The sequence below is a fragment of the Etheostoma cragini genome, chromosome 8, assembly GCF_013103735.1.
Source record: "Etheostoma cragini isolate CJK2018 chromosome 8, CSU_Ecrag_1.0, whole genome shotgun sequence".
In the NCBI taxonomy this organism is placed as follows: Eukaryota; Metazoa; Chordata; class Actinopteri; order Perciformes; family Percidae; genus Etheostoma; species Etheostoma cragini.
The window spans coordinates 15,896,165-15,919,571 of record NC_048414.1 but is presented as its reverse complement, the minus strand read 5'-3'; the positions used below and the strand labels follow the sequence as shown (position 1 = coordinate 15,919,571).

The window sequence follows — 23,407 nt, the reverse complement described above, 5'->3', positions numbered from 1 at the left end:
AATGGCTGCAATGAAACAAAGAGTGAAAAATTTAAAGGGGTCTGAATACTTTCCGTACCCACTGTATATATTATATATCCAACCTGGCCTGGGAACGCCTCGGGATCCCCCAGTCGGAGCTGGTTAATGTGGCTCGGGAAAGGGGCCATCTTTATTGGGAGGGGTTATGAGTCTGTAATGTTGTAAAGACATTCAGTCCATGCACCCCACATCTATGAATCCAATCCCACATCCCACCCATTTCTGCAACCCAAAATAATGCAACTACATTGTTGATAGGAAATATAAAAGTTTCCATTTGAAGATTATTACAAATAACTCTTGAAAAAAACAACTAAAATTCAAAGTGAATGTATACAACAATCTGATAAAAGATGACAAACAGCCCAAAAATAAAATTGCTCCAACCTCACTTGCTCGTGGCAGTGCCAAAAGTCATTCTATGCTTGTTCATTCTATGCTTGAGCTAAACCTATTCTCCTGCTCTTTCCTTTTAGCCCGTAGCAGAACTCTCTGGCTTTGTAGCATCTGAGATGTTAATTAACTCACACCACATGGGGAGTTTTGCTCTAATTGGACAAGGTCTTGGCATGTTGCTCTGTGGACAGACAGGCCAGGAATAATTTCATAATGTACAATTCTATTATTCCCACAGAAGGCCAACCAGTGAGTTCAAAGATGAATGTGAATATGCAGGAGACACAACTAGGCTTTGATCACATTCTGACAGAAATAAACCGGGAATAAAGATGTAAAATGCTGTTTCAGCTTCCCGAGTGCGAGTGTTGTTTCCTCGGCAGACAGCCCGACAGGTGTTTGAAAGTTGGTGTTAGGGATGGTTACCTACGACTAAAGTGGTGTAACAGACAGACTGAGCGGAGTGATGGAGACTCTGTTTACTAGACTGGGTAATAACGCTGAGTCACAGGTCTGACTGTAAGAGGCAGTGTTACGATTGCTGGTGAGTCAGGTATATGCTCAATGTGGTGACAGATGCCACCTCACATGGACCGCTCCATCCATGGCTAAGCTCAGCTGGCCCGGGAAGCTACCAAGTATGAGTGAGTGGGTGATTACTGGCATGAGGTGCTACTGTCACTTGGTCCTATTTGATTTATGAACCACCAAGAAACTCTTTGAAATGTCCTGTTTATGTGCAGTAGTGCTATTTGATGTTGCCCAACATCTTATTTCTCCCACTTTTATCTATGGCACTTTTGGCTGATGCTAAGTACACATTGAACCAAGGTTGAGTCACCCATCCATCCATTCATCTATCCATTAGCTATACCCACTTCTCCTTGAGGATTGCAGGGGTCTTCCAACAAACATGACCAAAGGATTAGCTTATGTTTTATCTTAATTGTACAGTGATTTATTATCATTTTCCCCCACAGTAATTTGTGATCAGCACTGACTAAAGACAAACTAATTTTTATTTAAAATAAGCAGTGAAGCCAGATTGACAGCAGCAAATCAGATATTTCTTTCAGTTCTGAGAGTTTCAGAGTGGGCACGCTAAGCAAGAATTGTAAAATAAGTGATAATGGAGGAGATTCTCACTGCCAGCTCCTTTTTCTTTTTTTTTTAAAATTTCCTTCCGTTGTCAGGATATCCAGATGAGTCTGCTGCTCCCCAGTACAACGAATTGCTAGAGATGGACTACTGGGCAAAGATCACACACTGGGACCCTGGCCAAACTTTTAATGTCCTAATAGCCACGAGAGGACAACCAATCAGGGCTATAATTCTGCTGAGCACTTACGACGATATAACAGGATCCTCCAGGAACAGCTGAGTTTATTGCTGTTGAAGGATTATATGAGAGCCCAGGATTTGTGATTTCAAAATATTTTTATTCCTGTGACAGTGTCATAGCTTAGTACAGTGGTTCCCAGGTTCCAAGGAACTCTTCATTGACACCACATGGCATGTTCCAGATGTGCATTTTAAACTGAATGTTATTTGAAAGGCCTAGTTCAAAAATTTAGTTCAAATATGCTTTTTTGCTTTCTCGCCGAGTAAGTAAGAGGCAGATAGATTCCTCTTGCTAGCCTAGATCTGTCTTAAGGTAACAAAATGCACCAATCAGCACCAAACACCTCTATACCTCACTAATTAACATGTTGAGTCTATCATGTGGTAATTGTTACAATAATAGACAATGTTTTTAGCTTGGCCCCTTTTCAGGTTCAGGGTACTACTACTTAGAATGAAAGAAGACGGATGTTATAATTTATCATAATATTTTTCATATAAGTAATAGCTTTTAAGCGATCTATTTCAACTTATCTGCACCTGTTTTTTATATTTCTCACTTTCAGTTGCCGCATCTCAATGTCTTCTGTCTTCCACTAAATTTTAAATGCTACTTATGTATATTTATTTAACCCCAAACATAAATATATATATTTTTTAACCAAATCAAGATTTCTAAATTAGCTGAGTAACACAACAATATTTCAACTGCATAAGTACCCCCTGTTATACAAATACTTCTAAGTTACAATTAACTATTATGTCTGGCTTGGCAGACCTGTTGTTTTTCTCTAACCTGAATTGCACATCCCTTAGTGAAGAATGCCACCAGTTAACTTTCTTTTATTGATGAAACTGGTCTGAATACATGAATATGAGATTTCAGTTTAGTGTAGGCCTATCCATGGAGAGAAAGTAATAACTGTTTCCCAGGCCGCCCACACGGACCCCCCAGCAGATTTGCAGCAGTATTTACCAACCGGCTCACGTAGCAAAATGGTATACAATATAGCCTACCCACACACCAAAGGCCAAGTTGCACTTTCTCTGAAGAAATAGATCTCTTAATGTGGAGAAATATTATTATTATTTGATACTTTTGTCTTGCTGTGATGATTGCTGTGGCGCACTGGTAATCATTTGTGCTGGATTCCTTAGTTGCTGTTTGACTGGGTTGTTTTTAGATACTGCTTCGCCAGTTGTGGGACTTGACCCCATCTCTGTTTGTTTACATTTGGCCAACAGATGTTCAACGAAGTTTTCTGAGCCATTACCCTGCATCTTCTCTGGGGATAAAGATCTGTACTCCTGTAAATAAAACATGGGCCACCTTATGACGCACTGTGTGGGCAACATCAGATGTGGTGTATATACAGTATCAGCCGTGGTTACTTAACACATTTAACGAAATGTGTAAGCATTATCTGGATTGTGAGAAGTGCTTTGCTGTGTGAAACTGCAAACAGGCTATTTTAATCTTGTCCCAGATACTGATTGTAACAGAATTTAGCTCCCAGCATCTGTCACTTTTTTCTAACTGATGGAAGTGAGTGATTATATAATATTCTAAGATAATCAAATTTTGTTCTGTAAAAGCTGTCCTGTTTATTAAAAAGCAGTTACACTTTTCTTCATTAGATTATCTCACACTACTATTCATCCTGAAGCATTTTTACATTGCTCATTGTCAGCATGAATTAGCATTAAGATAGCATGCTTGTTTTCTAGGTCCACTTTGTCAATGAGCATTTTGCTGCGGATCCCAACACCCATTTTATAGACCTCCTCTGGCTTAGAGCTGGAGAGCTGCCAGTACAGGTCGGCCTCATAAGTCAAGGATTGATGAGTCCTATCATATTGAACTGACTTCGTGTCTAATGAAGAGGCTCCATGGGTATGTCCATTGTCATTAAACCATGTTTCCACCAGCAAAGCAGCCCCAGGATCCCTCTGCAGCATCTTAGCTCCCCTATCTATGACTCGAACAGTCCACACCGCCTCTCAAAGCCATTTGTCAAACCTCTGCCCACATTAAATTATAGAGAGAGAGAGAGAGAGAGAGAGAGAGAGAGAGAGAGATATGTTCCTCGAGGAAGAGACTCTGAGCCCCACTCAGACAGATAGGGTGCACGGTGTCGCAGACGGAGAGCTGCATGAAAAATTGACTGCACGGAAATGTAGGTTTGTTCATGATGGTGTAGCTACAGTGTATTACAAAAGTCTGAGCACTGTCTGCCAAAAGAAGAAAAAGTTCCTTGTGGCTTTTATATGTAACAGTTCAATTCTGGCATCATAAATCATCTTGGATGTTCTAACAACAGTCACACACATCCTAACACACCTTGAGAGGCCTATGACTGCTCTCAAGGGTAATAAAAAGAACTGAAAGGACAGCAGATGGTGTTTTGCCACAGAAACACCATGAAAGGTCTGTAATGTGACTCAAATAAGAGTCAAATCCTTGAGGTTAAATAAAAGTTAGGGGCCTCTGGCGGGCAGCTTTCACATTATTCTTTTCTACTCATTAATATTAATTATTATTAATTAAATCCAAATTATTATTATTATTTTTTTAAGAAAGCATGTTGAGACAAAGTGCAGCTATTTTAAAGATGAAAGGCACATACAGATCAGATACTTTAAAATATTGATAAAGAATGTTTTCCTTATTCAGAAGGAAACCATATATTAAAATGACCTACATTTTTACCAGTGAGTTGCTATGATTCTGACAAGAACAGAGTTAGCAATATCATTGGTCGGCAGTTATCGCGCGTGTGTGTGCGTGCGTGCGTGCGTGCGTGCGTGTGTGTGTGTGTGTGTGTGTGTGTGTGTGCACTCTTAATAAGGAATTTATGTAAACGGGGAGCCTGATGTTTGAGCTTCCTCCCTGTTGGCTTGGGAAAAATATGCTAGAAATGCTCTAATTTATCCTGCTCGACACACTGTTTCCCTGCCATGTTGCTCTCGCTACATAACAAAACACAGACAACAAAGAAAACAGAAAATGAGACAGAGAACCGGTGTTTAAAAAAGAATGATGTAAAATAACTTCTTAAAGGGACATTTGGATTTTAGGCATCTGTTACGCTTTGCCAAACAACAGCAAGAGTCTCTGAACTGTACTATGCTTATCAGAGTAGAACAAATAATAATAGGTGATAGAAAGCATGAGATTATGTAACATCTTACTGCATGGGTGTCCTTTTGGAGGTCTTCTGTTTTCTTAAATGTCTGTATTGGTGCGCTTAAAGAAATTCATCAGATATCATTAAAAAAAATTGCGTTACTTTGACTAGAAACTGCTAATTTCACCAGTGAAACTTATGAATTAGTGCTGTCAAAGAATTAAAATATTTAATCGAGATTAGTCTCAATCTTCTCACTTTAATGCTCTTATCACGAAAAGTGGATCGGCTTGCTTTGTGCAAATGTTTCTTTTTACTGAAAACAACATTGGCAAATAGCTTACTGTGATGTTTAATTTCACAGGTAAAATTCTCACTTGGAGCAAATAATCTCTCACACAATGTAACACTGTCCATCAATAAGGGAGGGAAAAAAATACTGGGGGGGGGGCTGGGGGTAGAAGTAGCATCAGCTGTGTGCTTGGCCATCAATTGGTTTTTCAGGCTGGACATGTTGCAATGATAGTTTAGTTCATCACTAGAACACACACAGATCACTTTGGTCTTGTCAATTGAACCATTTGGCAACTTTAAAAAAAGTACAATTTCCATTCAGAATCTTATTGGCATCCATTTCGGCGTCTCACGCTCGCCCTTCACTCAAAACATAACGTTAGTGGCCGGATCGCAAGCCCAAACAAGAGTGTGCAGCGTGCCTGTTGTTTTGTAGTTGTGTTGTGGTTTTTCTAACGTTACTTGTTGTAGCAACAGCATGTCAAAAGTTTGCTAGGCTAAAAACAACGTTAACCTCACAATAAAAAAAAATTACGCCATTAAAATGGGTTTATGTTAACGCCGTTAACAACCTGTTTAACTGACAGCAATAATATGAAAACTGTACATCAGATTGGTTTAAATGTTGACAGCATTGTTTTCTCATATTCAGTCAGCCATCACTAGGATTTACATGAAGGACTTTATTGCTAACATTGTGCCACATGTCTTTCTCACACTGGTCTGCACCTCACTTTGTCTGCATTCTCAAAAGTTAGAAATTGCTTTGCTAAATTAGTCAGATGGCTTAATTTAATTTAATTTTAATTTGTTAATTAATCCCCAGTGGGGTAATTACATTTAACACTCTGTGTACACACTTTGTTAGTAATCACACACAGGCCTGAAATACACACATATGCTCAGGACCTATACATGCACTAATTGAGAGATGTCAGAGTGAGTAGGCTGCCAGCTGAACCAGCACCCTGAGCGGTCGGGGGGGTACGGGGCTTGTTAGGTAGCCGAGAAAAACACAACACAAAAAGAGTTTATGTTCTGAATTGGCTATTGTCAAGCTGTACCTTATGAAAGTTTGTCCCTTTTTGCAATTCAAGTTTTTAGTGGACTTTGTCTATATCTGAATTGAGGGTCTTAAGTTAGATGATTTCCTGAGTACGATTACAAATTGTTTGGTTTTGCGCTTTCTACATAAAATGGACTTGACCATAATCCTTTAAAATATAGCTAGGCTGCATCATCAGGTTGTCTTATGAACTGATCTACAATCCCAACAGTCTTTTCCAGCTATCTGTCTGATATGTATAAAGTATTATGTGAATACAGCCAACTCTCCCATGGAGATTACCCAGGTGATTTTATTCGGGATTAGCTGATTCATTTCAGTTTAACAGACATGTGTGCCAAACTGCAGGTTGGCGGTCATCATGTGATAGACAGTGACTCACCATGCAGTGGATGTATTGTAGGGCAGGAGTGTGGGGCTGTGGCTCTCCCCTCTGAGGCTGTGTCTGGGCTGGTAGTGGCTGGGGACCATGGGCTGGGCTTGAACCTGGGATTCGCTCTCCTCTGGCATGGACCTGTGCCACTGACTTCGAGCCTTCTTTAGCCAGCGTCCTCCCAGACCCCATTTCTCCAGGTAGACCCGGCACAGCTCGTAGTTTATGGCTGAGTAGTAGAGAAAGTCCAGCGCCAGCAGCACCATGACAAAGAAGCCGTAGATCCACACGCCGACCAGGGCTGTATAATTACTGTGGGAGAGACAGACCGTGAAAAATAGCACGGTGTAATCTAGGAAAGATGATGATAAACACTCACATGCTGAGAGCGACCATACAGATACCCTTCAGGCTGGGACCTAAAATCCCTATAGCTAAAAAAGAGCTGCCAGGTGTGAATGTTTGCTGTTTATGTGGCAATACCATGACATTTATCTAATCCTTTGATTAAAAAGTGGTTCAAAAAACGATAAATAAATGATTAAGAACCCTCCATCTGTTCCATTTGCTGCTTTTTTAAATTACCGCTTCTTAAATTGGACAAGGAATTCCATTAGCACAAGACACTTAAATCCATCTCATATAGGCTCCTCTGTGGGGCCTCTGAAAATCTGTGCACCCACTTTTCACCTATCATGCATTTTTGCCATGAATTACTTGTTCCAGCTGGATTTAAGGGGCACATTTTAACTTTATTTTAGTCCAACCACATCCATAAAGTACAGCAAGGTAAATGCGCTGGAGTAGCTTCCTGAAAAATGAGATGCAACATTTGTGCAAAAACAGGGATACTAAATATTTGAGTGAGATGTCTTTGTTTCTGTTGCACTTAGGACATTTAGTTGGGGAATTTTACACAAACTGAAAGTGACTCTGTCCTATTAGGGTTGTTCCATCATACAGAATGAAAAAAACTATTCTAATGACACAGGATATTACTTTAAACTAGATTTATTAAAGGGAAACCGTTCTTTAATGTTGTTTCAGCACACTTTGCAATCTGTTTGACTGCATTGATTGGAGCCCTTAGAAAAAACTGATGTCCAAGTGCTTCTAGTTCAGTTACAGTGAATTCACTTATCTGCAAATGTTTTGGCCTTGGGATATTTCTCTGAATAAATTAACATTGCCATTGCTGGAATGAGCACTAAGGCAAGTAATTGCCACTTCTGCTCTTAAATCTAAATGTATACTTAACTGCATTTGCCTTTTACCACCTCTGCGTCAGAGATATTTACCTAGTTAGTTTGTTCATCTACTTGGGTAGTTTGAGCGGCCAACAGGCCAGGATATATCTGCCTTGGAGACATGCAAACAAGAATATGTGCGTAGTCCTTTGAAGGATCGATTATGACCCACACAACTACTACAAATGTTATTCAATATTTAACAGTTCCTTCGGAGAAGGAAAGCATATGCAATTGATTATCTGTCAAAGCTTTCTAGCTGGACCTGTTGCTTTTCTAAAATGTTATTCTCAGATGACTCTTCCAATCTGAATCTATTATGATTCTGCATCATGAAACCCTCAGAGGAAAAATGCCTCTTTCTGGTTTGAACTGCAGTAAACCTTAAACTACAGTATAATACAACTTTCTCCATGCAGTGGAGGCAGGCGGTTTAACTCTCTTGGCCAGTTGTAAATATCAAACCCGCAGTCCTATCGCCCAGTGAGCCAGGATGAGACTAAAATGAAATGTCATGACCTGCTGCAGGGCAGTGGGCACCACCCGAGACAGAAGCTTGCTGGGAAGGCATTAGCAAAAAGAGCTGAGCGCTGCCACAGGACAAGAGGCTCATTTTTCTTTGTCCCTCACTCAGCTTATGTCTGTTTATCCTGCAATGAATCAGTGTGTCATTTACTGTACAGTATGTGCCCTCTGTGGAAATATGCTGTGATATCTTGGAACGTGTAGTGTAGCTTACTCTTAATACTACTACTATGTACTACAATTCTTGCATAGGTATCTTTACTACTGTATAATACGATACCATAGTGGTACTTGATATAATAGCCAACACTTAACACCTGCCTTTGTGAGCTATCGTGTGGAGGCGTCCCACTCACAACACAACTGCACTTAGCATCTGCTCTTCTCTGTGGTGGTTTTGAATGCCTCGTAGGTGTGGATCAATGTCAGTGAACCTTTTGAGTAAAAACCAAACTGTGTCAATGAATGTGATAAGGTCGAGGGACCGTTTGTGGGCAAGCAGACCAGTAGTTTTTATCTGATCTAAGAAAATGTCACCTCTGAAACGGTTTGTTCCACCATGGACTCAGAAAACTCTACTCAAGATTCAGCACAACCTATTTTCTCCTAAATTACCTCGACCAAGCCATTAAGGTTTTGCTTTGGTCCCATTTGTTTTGCAGGATATCTCAAAAACTACAAAACAGATTTCATTGTAATTTGGTGGAAAGTTCCATCATGGCCCCAAAAATAACTAAATAGCGTTTGATGTGGATTGCGCCACAATGTGGCAGTCAATCCGCACTTCATATTTTGGCTTATATCTTCCTAACTGAGAGGCATGGATTATTTCTGCATTGCTTCACAGCTCAAACTATTTAGATAATACATCAAGCATTTTTCAAGGAAAAATTGTCCATTTTTTTTGTTGCATTTTCTAACCTACGGGCCTGTGCCTGCTAGTCGCTGCTTGTAATCCATCCATGGATTTAATTATTCTCCAACATCAACATGACTGATTGTCCATCCTGGTGTGTGTTTTGATCCAGACTGAACATTTTTTTTACATTTTCTATTATTAAAGTAACAAATTTAGAGTAGCGGCCTTTGTGAAGGTATGATGGCTTTCTAGGTCATAATACAATGACAGAGGATACAGAAGAAGCCAGGGCTGAAACTTGTTATAAGTGTCAAGTTCGATCTAATTCTTAGATCTTAATTAACTTAGTATGTGTGAATTTTGAGAGCACCTTCTGTTGTACCACAAGCTAAACTACTTTAAATGGTCTTTTGCCCTTATATATATTATATATTTGATCTGTCATTACTGTTTAAAAAATGAATTGTTTTCCCACAAACATTAATTGGTTTTTCAAATATAAATTAACCAGCCTAGTATGGGCTTTAAACAGCATGACCTCTTTGGTAGTATATTACATTGATTACAGCCAGGCTGCCACCCCTGGTGAGTAGAACATGTACTATTTTTGCTGTAGAACAGTGTAGATAGAGATGAGGACTTTTTATGTTTTAATTTTATCATATTTTCCTCAAATTCAAATCTTTAATATCACTAAAAAATCAAACCTCAGTGTGATTTTTATTAAATTTTTCTTACTTGTGTGCATAACCATCTGAGGTGGTGGTGAGGTTGATCTGCATGACCATCTGGAACTCTGTCTCGTTGCAGCAGTATTTGAAGGCGGTGTTGTTGTGGTAGCAGCAGAACACGTAGGTCTTGTTGTCTGAGAGGCGTGGACAATGAAAGCCGAAGTGGTAACGCCCCTTGTGGTCGGTGTAGGGTTCACACACTCGATAATGAGCTGAAAGGGCTGCAGTTGTAGACAAAGATTTAGACGTAAAATTGACTGTCAGACACCAGATATTTCAGTACAGCAGACAAAAACACAAACCGTCAGTGAGATATAACTCATGACCTTTTGAGCAGAGTTTGTGTTAGGCTTCCTACACTGAAAAGGGACAGCCTCTTAGAATTATCGATGGGAAAATTACTGCAGGAGCCAAATTACAAAACAAATATTGAACGTTTCTTGTTTTGGAAGCCTCAGAAAAGACATGGAATAAGGTAGTGCTTCTAACAATAATGAAGTAGGACTAGGAACAGAAATAAAACACAATGTACTAGCAAAAACAATCAGAACACATCACATTAGGAATAAGGGCCCCAAGTTACAACCTTTGAGTACATGTGATCTATTAGTATCAGGGCTTCTAGATGGAAACACCAAATATACTCCTCAGACCGATTCCAGTATTTATGTCTACTGGACAGTACTTTATAATAGTACTTTTTACTTTACATTTCTACATCAACTGAACTCAAATGAAAGATACATCAGTCTATTTAATTCTTCATTAAACCTTAAGTGACCGTAAAAAGTACTCCTAATTTCTTTTCGGCAGTTTGTATTATGTACATGAGATGAGTTCTGAGTTTGTTACGCACTAATGCAAAGATATACGTACAAATAGTACTCTGGCTCATTTGCATTCATTTGTAGCTGTGCATTCAAGTCCCTGCAGCTTTAGGAATAGATAAATCTGTGCATCCTTGCTGCCACAAAGGGGAAACACAATATTGTTTTAGTTATAGAATCTGGAATCCAATACACTTTAGATGGAAAATGAAATCAAGGATTCCCCTTAAGCAGCTGCTGAGACTCCATCTGATAAAAATAAATGACCAATCTTTCAAAGAAATGAACCGGATATGATTAGTGTCAGTTTACGTGGCTGATGATAGTTGATGCACATCATATGGACATGGACATATCCACAAGCTCAGTACCTTCATAAATAATCAGTTTCAGCATTTCCCTTTCTATAACCAGTAATAAGCCCATAAACGAAGGCTCCAGTTTGCCATGAGACAGACCCTGTAAGCTACATAGTAGTGATATACAAACGTGATAATTTTTTCACTTGATTTTAACTTTATTTAACCAGGTGAGCCTCATAGAAATTCTAATTATTTTCATAACTGTTCTGGCCAAGAGGCAACAGTAACAGGGCGTTATAGGGAAACAGCTTAGGACAGATAACATGAAATATTCCACAAATCTTTGAACAGAAACGTGAGCATACAATTATTTAACAAGCTACTTAACATCTTAAAACAACCCAAGAGTTCTCTAAAATAAAGAATCTAAAAGAACTCAATGAGACTAACACATCATGATCCTAAAATACCCCAACAGTAAATATCAGAATTGTGGGCAAAAATGTACCAAAGGAGTATTTTACAGATAAAAATAAACGTGTCTGCTCTCTCTCATGGATCAAACTATGTAATGGTGACACTGTTTCTGAATTACTGTAAATATATCTTTGGCATCACAAGAATTGCGATACGCTAATTTAATTTTTGTGTGCCAAAAGCTAAATCAGATGATATCAGCCATGCTGATGTATGAATCTGGCTTTATTTTTGTGTTTTATTTACTGATTCTGTAATATTTTAAACCTCTTTGATTCCTTTATGCTTCATCCTTCTCAGTCTAAGCATAAATTGCATTATGCAGTTAGATGTGAAGTGCATCGAGATTAGTTCTTTTGTACTGTAACTGATTTGTCTTTATCTTGTGTGTGTTTGTTTCATCAGTGCAACCTAAAAATCTGGCAGTAAAAGTGTGCTGTGATTCAATTCAAGGTCCATTTATGCTGCGGGGTGATAGAAGTCTTTCAGTAATCTCAGGCAGGGACACATCACCATTTGAAAGGCGAGAGCTCTTTCAGGTTATAATGAGCTCGATGTGGCCAGCCACCTTCCTTTCAACATCCTGGGACAGAAAGGGGTGAAAGGAAGCGGTGCTGAAGAACACAGTAGGATTAGAAATGAAGGGTGATTTTTATATAGCGAGAGAAAAACTCTTAATTTGACCTTTGCATTGGCTTTACAACGGTTCTGCAATCAAGTCATGTTACTTAAAATGCACAACTCCTTGCACGTAAAGAAGGGGTCAGCAGTTTGTGGGTACATGAACTGGCAATGAGGAAACAGACACCATTAACATTGTAAGTGGACCATAAAGTCCTCTAATGATGCAAGACTTAAAGGTTTGGAAAGAAAAGAGTTCATGGGAAGTCTCTGGTTTCTCAAATGAACAACAGCTGGTTCTGGAAACCATACAGTTGTAAACACACCCACCTGCTTAATTTCATTAACACCTCTTGAAATTTAGGACCCAGTTAACAGCTTGGCTCTTGCATTACATGTTATGTTAACAATTTGCGATCTGAAAACTGCCATGAGTCTCTCTCTCTCTCTCGCTCTCTCGCTCTCTCTCGCTCTCTCTCGCTCTCTCTCGCTCTCTCTCTCTCTCGCTCTCTCTCTCTCGCTCTCTCCCACTCCCCAACAACAAGCAACATCAGTAGGTGCTCACGAATCCTATTTATTTACATATGTCTTCACTCAGACCTACGGTTTGTCGTCTTTGTTCTGAAACACACTGCATCCCATGAGCTTATCAATAGAATGACAATGGCAATCAATCATTTATCAAGCAAAAATGCCAAACATTCGCTGTAGGGCTGCACAATTAATCAAATTTTAATCACAATCCCGATTTTAACCTTACCACGGTCAAATTTGCGTGATTGAGCGTTTTTTTTTTTAAGCGTCATTTCAAAGAGCGCTACAGTTTTTTTTGCATAGCGCATCTACCGCTCCGTAAACCCATGTGCTCATGAGCCAATCAGTTGTTCCTGCACCGCGCAGCTTAGTTTCTAGATGGAGACAGTCACAGAGGACAGAGGGACGGGAGGAAAACGGTTATACGTCGGTCTCACGGTTTACCAGTTTACCAGTAAACACAACATTTTGTCCCGTCTGTTGCTTTTCAGACAACAGCAGTGACCAGTGCTAGTCGGTGCTAGTTAGTGTCTGTTAGCTGTTAGCTCCTCCTACCGCTCTGTAACCCCTGTCAGATCATGAGCCAGTCAGATTAGTTCCCTGCCCCCCGTGCAGCTTAGTTTCTAGATGTAGACAGTCACAGAGGACAGAGTAACGGGATAAAACATTTTGTCCTGTCTGTGCGTGTTTTTCAGACAACAGCAGTGACCAGTGCTAGTCGGTGCTAGTTAGCGTCTGTTAGCTGTTAGCTCCTCTAGGACGCACCGGTGCTAATGTCCTCGCATCCGCTGCAATGCTGTTTATATGGATATGGTTTAATTTTGCATTACATGACCCATTTCGTCTGTAAAGCCGTGCCTGTGTTTGGATCTCTCCTCTACTCTCTCTCCTCTTACTCTCCGCGTAGCCCCGCCACACAGCACCGGTCCACACTTCTGACATTTGTCTACAGTTTACATTTTTTATTAACACAGCTTTATATTGTTAAGTATGAGGGGCAAACCTGTATTTGTACCAGTGTTTCCGCGGGTAACTCTTCTATCGCGGCCACCACAGCAAAGAACACAGAAGAAGTTATTGAATGCAACTAACTTCAGTTTGTAGAGTAACAGCGTGTGTGAAGGAGCTGTTGGAACTGGGCAAGAGATGTGACCCATGGCCAGAACATCATAGTTCATAAAAAAGCAGCGCAGTGACGAGACAGACATTTCATACAAACAACGTGTGTATCCGCCATTCGTCCATCATACTCCCTCTCGCAGTTATAAATAGCCTATGTGACAATAACATTTATTGTGGTTAAAATCAACAAATAATCGTGAGAATAATCGTGATCAAAGTTTTGATCAAAATAATCATGATTAGCATTTTGGCCATAATCGTGCAGCCCTAATTTGCTGGTGCTAACTTTTCAAGTGTAAGTATTTGCAAATTTTCTCTGTTTTATATAAGTGTAAATGGAATATCTTTAAGTTTTGGACTGTTGGCCAAACACAAATGTAATGTCACTTGCGCTGACATTTTAAAGACTAAAACATTGATAAATGTCAACTTTTAAAAAGTAAACTTTACATTCAGGATCTTATTGGCACCCATTTTGGCATCTCACGCTCTCCATCCACTCAAAATGTAATGACTACTCCTTGGCGGACTTACAAGACCAAACAAGAGTGTGCGACAGGCCTGTTGTTTTGTTTCTGATCCAGCTAAATCTGGTGTGGTTTTGTAGTTTTTCCAACGTTTTTTCCAAACTGTTGAGTTTGCTAAGCCAGGAAGAACGTTAATCTCGCGATAAAAAAATGGACCTCATTAAAATGGGTTTGCGTTAAAATCGTTTACACGTTTAACTGACGGCACTAATATATACATACATACATACATACATTTAAACAGGAAATACATGCATAGATACATACATACACCCTGAAACTCTTGTGTGAGTGCATGGAGGCTCCTGTAATGAAAGAAATATCAACTTTGGAGAGCCAGACAGGCATACTCACTGATAAGCACACAGTAAACTTTACAGACCTGCAGTGGACAGCAGGAGAAAGATGACCGTCAGGACATTGAAGGACTGCCGGTTGGTGATAGTCATCTTCTCGTCCTCATGTGGGAAGGAGGGAGGGAGCAGGAGGTAGGGAGGGGGGGGGGGGGCTGCTCTGCTTTAGCTAGGTATGGGCATCCTTTGCATGTTGACAGCTCCTCTCACATGGCTGCTGCTGAGAGTCAGGGCTCCTGATGGGAACAAGACAAGCAGAGAGAGGAAAGATTAAGAGATTTGATTTGGATTTCTGGAAGTTCCACCATACTGTGTGGACAGCTTGTCTGGCAGTGAGCCACCATGATGCCTTCCGAAATCTGTGCTTAGGTTTACATAATAAGATGGCCTGGACATTAATTTTAATTTAAATTTCGCAATAGGTTATTTGCTTTTGATAGGAGAAATGTTTGCACTGCATTTTAAAAGTAAGGAATACACCTTATCATGTATAGTAAATTATAGCGGCAAAATAAGGAATTATAAGCCTTTTGAGCCGAAACGGTTGGTCAGTTAATTAGTGGACTCACCTAAAATAAATCTGCAACTATTTGATAATCGATTTATTGTTGGTTGTTTTTACAATTGATCATAAAATAATAGTATTATTATTATAATAGTTACATTTATGAGTCTGCAATTTACAAATAGATAATACATATATTTCTCTTGTGATCTGTTTTATTTATCAGTTTATTTTGTTGAGAACTGAGATTAAAAAGACAAATGCTACAAATGGAATAAAATTATGGTTTATGTAGAGAAAGTGTTGTTTTTACCAAACATTAAACGAATTACACAGTACTTCCTTCTTCAACACAGTGCACAGAGTTTTGATTGCAGAAGTGCTGAAGGGCAGTTTGCTTGTAATTTATACACCATGGGAGTTCATGAACTATTCTTCTATCCCTGTCCAGTTACCTTTCAAAGCTGCGTCATAGCCACCCGTCCACTGATGCTATGTGAGATTAATGGGGCGGTGGCACATTTAGCTTATCCATGCTGGTTCATTATTTCTTTAATAGTGTAGGAGGAAATTGCACATAAATGGTCCCTGTCCATGTTAGCTAAAAGTGAATTGTATGGTAATTTATTACAAACTCTGTTAATAAACCATTTGCATTTAGCTGAGTATTTACAAAATTAATGTGAGAAACAACTTGTGGTTGAGTGTGACTTTCAAGCTGTTATCAGTGGCAACCCTATGTGACGGGGAACCCAACATGGGATGAAAACATGGATGATAATAGATAATATTTACTCCTCAAAACTATAACATCTACACCTTCTATATATTACCTTATGACATTAATTCCTTTTCAAAGTACCAGGATCTGCCTTTGGAACGACCCCAAGACAGCTGAGGGCTTTAGCTGCGAGTTTGTGCAGAGCAAGTTAAACATTGTTTCTATAGAAGCTGTATGGAAAGTGTAACAAAACTCCATTCCTGAATGATTGAGCGATAGCAGCTGACAGCAGAATAAAAACCATGTATAAGGAGCAACAAGATGAAGTGTAGAAGAGCATCAATTTTCTCCTTTGGTCTTGGAATGAAAAATAATGTAATGGTGGATTACATCCAATGTAATGTTGCTTCACCACCGTCAACTGTTGGTCTTTTTCTGAAATATTGCAAGCTTTTTACCGTACAAAGTGTGTCCAAATCGGAAAGTTTTGTTTTGCGCAAACACACAATTGTCAATCACCAGGTCAGAAATGCAAAGTTAGGCTTTTATGGAGCTGAGCTGCTACCTTTGAAGTTGTGGTGATGATGTGGTCGTCATAGTGATGAGGAGATGAAAAGTTGAAGTAGTCTGTGGTGCATGAGATGAGCAACGAGTTACACAGTATTTACAGGTCGCACACAGGTAGCTACTTTCTCACTGTGTGTTGAATTCCAGCTGTGAGGTATGGGAAGTGTTCGTTTGACTGTTGTTCATAACTTGATCCAGATTTTGCCTCAACTCTTTTCTTTGAAAGTAAATCCGCAATGACTAGTCATTTTTCAATCAAAAATACCAAAAATGTTACGAGTCCAGTTTCTCTTTTGGTCGTACATTACAGTGATTCATATTTTTTCAGGTTTTGTTAGATAAGTCAGACGACACAAAACATTTTATTATTTCAAATGTGCTCTAGAACAGTGTGATTAATCGATAATGAAAATAATCGTTGGTTGCAGCCCTTTTTGAAAGCACGCCATCTTTATTGCTGCCAATACAGAGTTGATCGATGAGGTCCAATTCAAGTAGATTGAAAATTTTCACAGCTTTCACACCTGGCTAATACATGCAGAAAGCAGGAAATGTGGCTGCAGCTTGTCAGTTTCAGAATGTTGCAAAACTTGGGTAATGCAAATTAGCCAATTAGACTAAATTAGAGGTCTTGAAAGGTCCAGAAATTAGGACCCTATATCCAAAAATCATTAGAAACGTACTTAAACCCAACATATAGACACACAGACCCAAAACCTGCGCCAATACAATGGTATGCTACATGACCCGATTAGAATGAATCTAATTTGGAATCCTTGCCTAGTAACTGAGAGGACCTGTGTAGACCTGCACTTCCTTTTCAGATTCCCTGAACAACACCCCAAAGACAATAGAGTTTACTCAGGGTGAGCAGCCTCTAGCTGGTTATACATGTGGCGTCTATGAATGGGAAGTCAAGCATTACTGAAAAAATATGTGCCTGTTTAAATGAGCCACCGTGGACAAACAAATATATTGGAGGAAACTAAAGTTGTTTAAACACCTCAGAGAATACCGTTCCTTGTCAGTTGCTGTGTTAGTTACTGTTATTCTACTCGTTGACACGTGTTTTACGTAATCCAAACAGCACGGGATGATGGTTGCATATTAACCAAACCAATATACAAAGCCGTAACTATGGACTGCACGGTCAGAATATGTGGAGCACAGCAGGCTGTTTCTGTTGGATCCTTGAAAAGCATTTTGATCAAACAAGCTGTTCTCTCTTCAGAAAGCCAGGCAGCTGAGGTCCCAGGAGGCTTGTTAGAGTGGCCTTTTTTCAATGTTTTTTTCCTCTCTTTTTACTTCTGATGAGAGCTTCAGTGTACTGTCAGATGACAACATGAGCAGTACGACAAGGGATTCCCATACCATCAAGTCCCCCTGCAAACCGACTAGCATTCCGTTCTACTGCTGTTGTCTTTTACAAGAGTTTTATAGAAATGATTTCCTTCTCACATGGAGTCACAACGTTGTCACATTACTGTCTTTGCTGTACATGCTGCAAAAGGGAAATGTTCACTTCATCACCGTGCTTGGCTTGTTTGCAAGGAAGAAATGAATGTCAAGGATTTGCGTAATGAGCCTGATGGCAGTGAAGCAGAACATGTACTGTGAATGCACAACATAGTAGCCAGTGCACAGCTCCCTGGGACTGAAAACGGAACATACTGCCTTGCTGAAACAGGCGTGCAATGCAGATGGAGCTGCTTACTGTTCATGTCTGAGATCAAACTAAAATATACATAAAGACCATGAGACCCTAGTGTTACCACTCTGAGTAAATGGCTGTTACTGTATGAGAAGAATTGTCCCGAAAGAAATTGCACACGGAGCTTGTTTGTCTACATGTTACTTACTTTTGTTGTCTGACAGAAGAAGGAAATATTAAGTGACCAATTACTGCAGCAACCACTGTAACTCTAACCGCACACTTTTCATCACCACGCAGCAGACCCAAATCTGTCAGAGGTTTGATGAGGGAAAAAGCCATGGAAGATGTTGGGCAATTTGGAGATTACACAGTGATATGCCTCGCCTCATCTCACGAACAATGTTAAGTCATATTTCGTCAAAACATTGATTGAACAGTGATTGTGATTGTGCACATTAAATTGTTTGTACCCAGTAATGGGTCAATCTACCACCGAGCCGGTACCCATGAGTATAACAACCACGGTGTCACCAATCACACCCAAAACGTGTTATTCTGACCCAGTTTTTTAAAGTTATTTATATTATTTGAATTGGATTATTGGGCCATACCAATATGTGGTTATTCGGAACCAGTAACACTGTAATATTTACTTTTCTGTTAAGTCATAAATTAAACCACAAAGTGTCATTTTTTGACCCAGTAATTATATTAGTATTTCTATTTGGGTTATTGACCCATATTAATAAATGGTTCTTTTGACCTAGTAACAACATCATCTTTATATTTCTGCTTCTTTTTTCCAAAAAGGGTTTATTTTTGATTTTTCATCTTTTATATTCGGTCATCAATTAAACCAAAAAGTGTTGTAGATTTTATAAACATGTATCTGTAAAGACAAAACAAGCTTTTTACTTTTGGTTTATCTTAGAATTCACACCAGTTTATGACATGATATTCCAAACTGGAAAGGACAACTTGTAACATGTAAGACTGTCGCCAGTATAATAACCAAGTGGTGGTTTAAACAAACCATACACGTGTGTAAAGGGTCAACAAGGTCAGCTATATAAACAAACTTTTTTGTTCCTTTATACATTATTCCTTCTGCTTAGAAAACAGCTGAAAACCATGGATATGGGTTAGTAACTTAGCCAGTATTTTTTAGGGTGTCCTTTCTAAAAATCCTTCATTTTTATTCTGTCTTTCAAGTTTGCAAAGGCACAAACTCTACAATACAATTTTTTTCTCTCTCTCTCTCTCTCTCTACAGCTTTACTTGATTTTAGGTGAAACACTTAGGCCTGTCATCAATTCACCTAAACTTTGTTCTTTGGGTATTTATGCACCCTCTGCGCCTCATTATTAGGTTTGTGTTTTTCTCAGAGCACACAAATACACTTGCTGTTGCTATATGGGGTCTTAATCCATGTTAATGTGTGTTATCAATCACCCTTAAACACACAAGTTCAAGAGCATCCGGATTGAAGTACAGTTTAGAGATGAGACTTCACACAGGAAATGAGTGTGCCTTAGCTAAGTGACTGCATCTCATATCTGGGTCTGCTGATGGGCTCACATCCAAATAGCCTACTTATCAGTATTCTGCTGCAAGGAGCTCTGCGCCTAATTGATGCTCCCTTCGACTGTCATCATAATAAATTGGGTTTCATTCACTTTTGATGGCATTAGAGCTTTACTCAAATGGCCCACTATCCTCCATTAGGATATGAGCCCATGTTGGTAGATTTAGAGCTCGGATCTAATGAGTATCATTGCCACAGAGAGCTGACTTGTATGCACTGCATTGTCAGGGAGTTGGAGAGTGCACCTGAGGCAGTGCCCTGGATGGTTTGTAAATATGTAGTACAGCATGCATCAGAGGTTTGAGTTGTGTATGTCACATGACCAAGTCCGTGTTAAGTCTTGCATGGCTGAAAAACAGGGCCACGCCTTCACAGGATCCACCGCCAATTGCTTTCATCCAAACATAAAGAAATGGTTTGAAATTAAAATTATAATATACCACCAAGACTATGTATATTAAATCTAGTCAAAATCCAAACAAAGATACAGAAAATGTATTCAGTCAAAGTAATGAGAGAAATTGTCAATCATTCAGGGATCATAAAACACAACTCATAAAAGGTCCCGGCCGAATCCATCTCCGTCTCCGTTTTTTTTCCCTTTTCTACTATTTTCTACAAAAGGGCACAGCCCAGGTATCTTTCCATTATAATTTGTTGAAGCCCTGTCAGGGTAATAACTGCTTTTTCATTTGCACTGTATCACCTAGAGCTCAGAGCTGCAGAAACACACATAAATTTGACTGATGAACAGAGGTTCTTCTTGGTTTATATAATTAGTCCCCTGAATAAATATTCCAGATCAAATATTCTAAATAAAGCCCAGAGGCAACAACGTGTTTTGGTCTGGTAGCTTAATGTTGCTTGGGAGACGTTTAAATCACCTAAGATTTAAGAATGAATGTAACATCTAGTCATGAACACCCACAAAGTGTACAGGAAATGAATGCAGTCGATCTGAAAGAGAGAATAACAGCAGGGTTGCCATAGAGCTTGTTGAGAGTTTGGTAACATAATGGTCTCAGCTATTGTGCAGTGCAGCCACCTTGCTGCATGGGTGGCCTGTATCTATTTTTGACTGGTAATGGTTTGTTAGCTTACGACAAACAGAAGATGAGAGAAGAGCTGTAATCAAACTCTGGTGCTGGCTTGCTGTGTTTACCTGCTGAGAGCTGTCATGTTGATGGAAACCATTTGGCCTCCTGCTTCAGTTTTGTCTCACACCCTTAATTCATTATCAATTTAGATTATAAAGCTAGATTGGATAATACTAGAGGTATTTGTCTGATAAACTTTCCAAATCTAACCAGATTAATAACTCTTGATTGAACTTCTTTTTTATACACCTTCTGTATTTCCTGGTAGAAATGGCAGGAAAATCGCAGGACTTTTAGTGCAAAAAGCTATCTATCTATCTATCTATCTATCTATCTATCTATCTATCTATCTATCTATCTATCTATCTATCTATCTATCTATCTATCTATCTATCTATCTATCTATCTATCTATCTATCTGTCTATTTGTCTATTTGTCTATCTATCAAAAAACAACCCCACTAGCTTCACTGCTCTAGCCTCGTTCCAGTTTGAATAAGCAACTAATATCAAAACAATGGATGTGACGGTAAAATAAACCTGTTCCATTTTCTCAAGTTTGAACCACATACTGTGTAGATACGGTGAAAAGGGGTTATTATAACATGTCAAACACCCCAGCGATTAGTAGCATCCATCAACTGATAGGAGAGTCTTTTCTTGACCAAATGGGAATTTAACAGGGTGAGTCTTTCTTCATTATTTTTTGCTTGGTGGTAAATATATGCATGCAGTAAGGGAGAGACCGCTAACAAGACAGCTACTGGAGCCTAATAAGTTGAATCAATTATACAATCAACTTCTCAAAGTCAGTTGGGAGATGAAAATTTTTGGAGCCCTATTTAATAAAATGCAGATCTAAAAAGATCTAGTTTTCATGTGATGCTGCATGAATAAATCCAGCACACTGGATGCTGCATGTGAGACTAGATAGTTAGGGTTATGTATCAATTGATAAAACCTTTTATTAGACAACAGAAAAACAGATGAGTGCTTTGCTTATATCTACTTTGACTAGCACTGAAACTATTAGTTGATTAATCGAGTAGTTGACAGAAAATGAATCAACCATATCTCTAGTAATGTCAAGATTTTGCTTGTTTCTTTCTTTTACTGTCAATGTAAATTAAATGTATTTAGTTGACAAAACAATCTCACCACAATTTTTCTTTTCTTTCTTACCTATATTGATGTAAAAGTTGAGATTGAAAGTTTATTCTTGAACCCCAAAACTGCAGTTTACAAGTTACATTTATCAACCGTTGTGGATATATTTTTGAATACCATAGCTTTTGGACTGCTGGTCAGACAAAACAAGCAATTTGAAGATGTCTCTCTGGGCAATTGTCACAATTTCCTGACATTGTATGGACTAAACAATTAATCAATTAATCAAAAAAGTAGCCTTAATTGATTATGGAAATAAGTTTGCTGTCCCTGAGCAGCATCTCTACTACTTAGTTTTTCTTTGATCAAGTGGGTCAAGATGATTGGGTTTTGTTGAGTTTAACTGTTAAATGTCACAGAGATACAGTAGCTGTTGCAGTGAGTTCCTTTTCAAGGCCACAAAAAGCCTTCCAGGAATGGTTCCACAGAAGCTCCCAACACTCGCAGCTCCATCAAGGTTTAAGCTGCCTGCAGGCTACACAGAGACCTCATCTGTCAGCGCATCAGTGCTTTGGCACTCAAATTCGGTTTTCCTTGGTAGTGGGACTGTGACTTATGCAGAATAACTGGACTTGTTTTGGCTTCGGGGTTTAGGAGACACATCCTGTCGACTATTTGGTGTCTGTGATGCAGACAGACGGGACAGTATCTCCCAGACACAAGCCAGAATTGTTTGTTTGGATTTGCTTTAACACCCCACTCTGGGCTCAGTTGGTTTCTCTTGGAAACATTCCCCATCATCATGCGCCTGACCCTGGATTTAAAATAGTTTCTACCCACAGACAAATAGCCTAGTGGGAATTTCAAAAATGAAGAAAGAGAAAATCATGACATGGGACAGTAATGGATGACAAAACTGCAGTTAAAACACAGCAGTTTGTGAATCTTTGTTTTCTCCCTATGGCGTGCATTAATATTCGAGGTTCACACAGACCACCGTGGTTGTGAGGCAACACTGCACCAAAAGTTGTCTTGCAACTAATAAAATGTCTGATCCTACAGTTGTCTCACAGTATTTATTACTAAATATAGCCCCAAGCCCCGATTCGCGGGTTCAAACCTTTTTTCTCAATAGCGACTTCAAAGTAATTTCACACATATGGTCCAACGTCATTATAAAACATATCCTGCAAGCTTTGTAACAATTGGACAAACGATGCACTTTGTTTAAAATGCCTACATATGTAGCTCAGTCCAGCTCACGGCAATTTGAGAAAAGCAGATGACCAACACAAAAACATTGCAAATGAAGCCACAAGCTGCGATTCCAAGCTCAAATCTTGATTTGCGTCCATAGACCGTTAATATAAATGGACAGAGCATGAGTGACGTCACCCATTGGTTTGTGGAGATCAGAAATGAGTCGT

The 23,407-nt window shown here is 39.2% G+C and overlaps 1 protein-coding gene and 1 long non-coding RNA gene across 4 annotated transcripts in view; one reads left to right on the top strand and one right to left on the bottom strand.

Moving 5' to 3' along the window:
* LOC117949202 overlaps positions 1-23,407 on the top strand; it is an 83,811-nt gene that overhangs the window by 8,748 nt on the left and 51,656 nt on the right. The window lies entirely within an intron of this gene.
* The window catches only part of shisal1b (shisa like 1b), a 36,071-nt gene that overhangs the window by 2,907 nt on the left and 9,757 nt on the right, over positions 1-23,407 (bottom strand). For 2 of the 3 annotated variants that reach the window (XM_034879265.1, XM_034879266.1), the window contains exons 2-4: positions 14,774-14,980; positions 9,989-10,202; positions 6,625-6,931 (exon numbers count right to left, since the gene is read on the bottom strand). In XM_034879265.1, the coding sequence (XP_034735156.1) occupies positions 6,625-6,931; positions 9,989-10,202; positions 14,774-14,840 (588 nt within the window). In that variant the 5' untranslated portion in view covers positions 14,841-14,980. Of the gene's footprint in view, positions 1-6,624; positions 6,932-9,988; positions 10,203-14,773; positions 14,981-23,407 lie in introns of those variants that run through there. The other variant, XM_034879267.1, reaches the window with a different exon arrangement.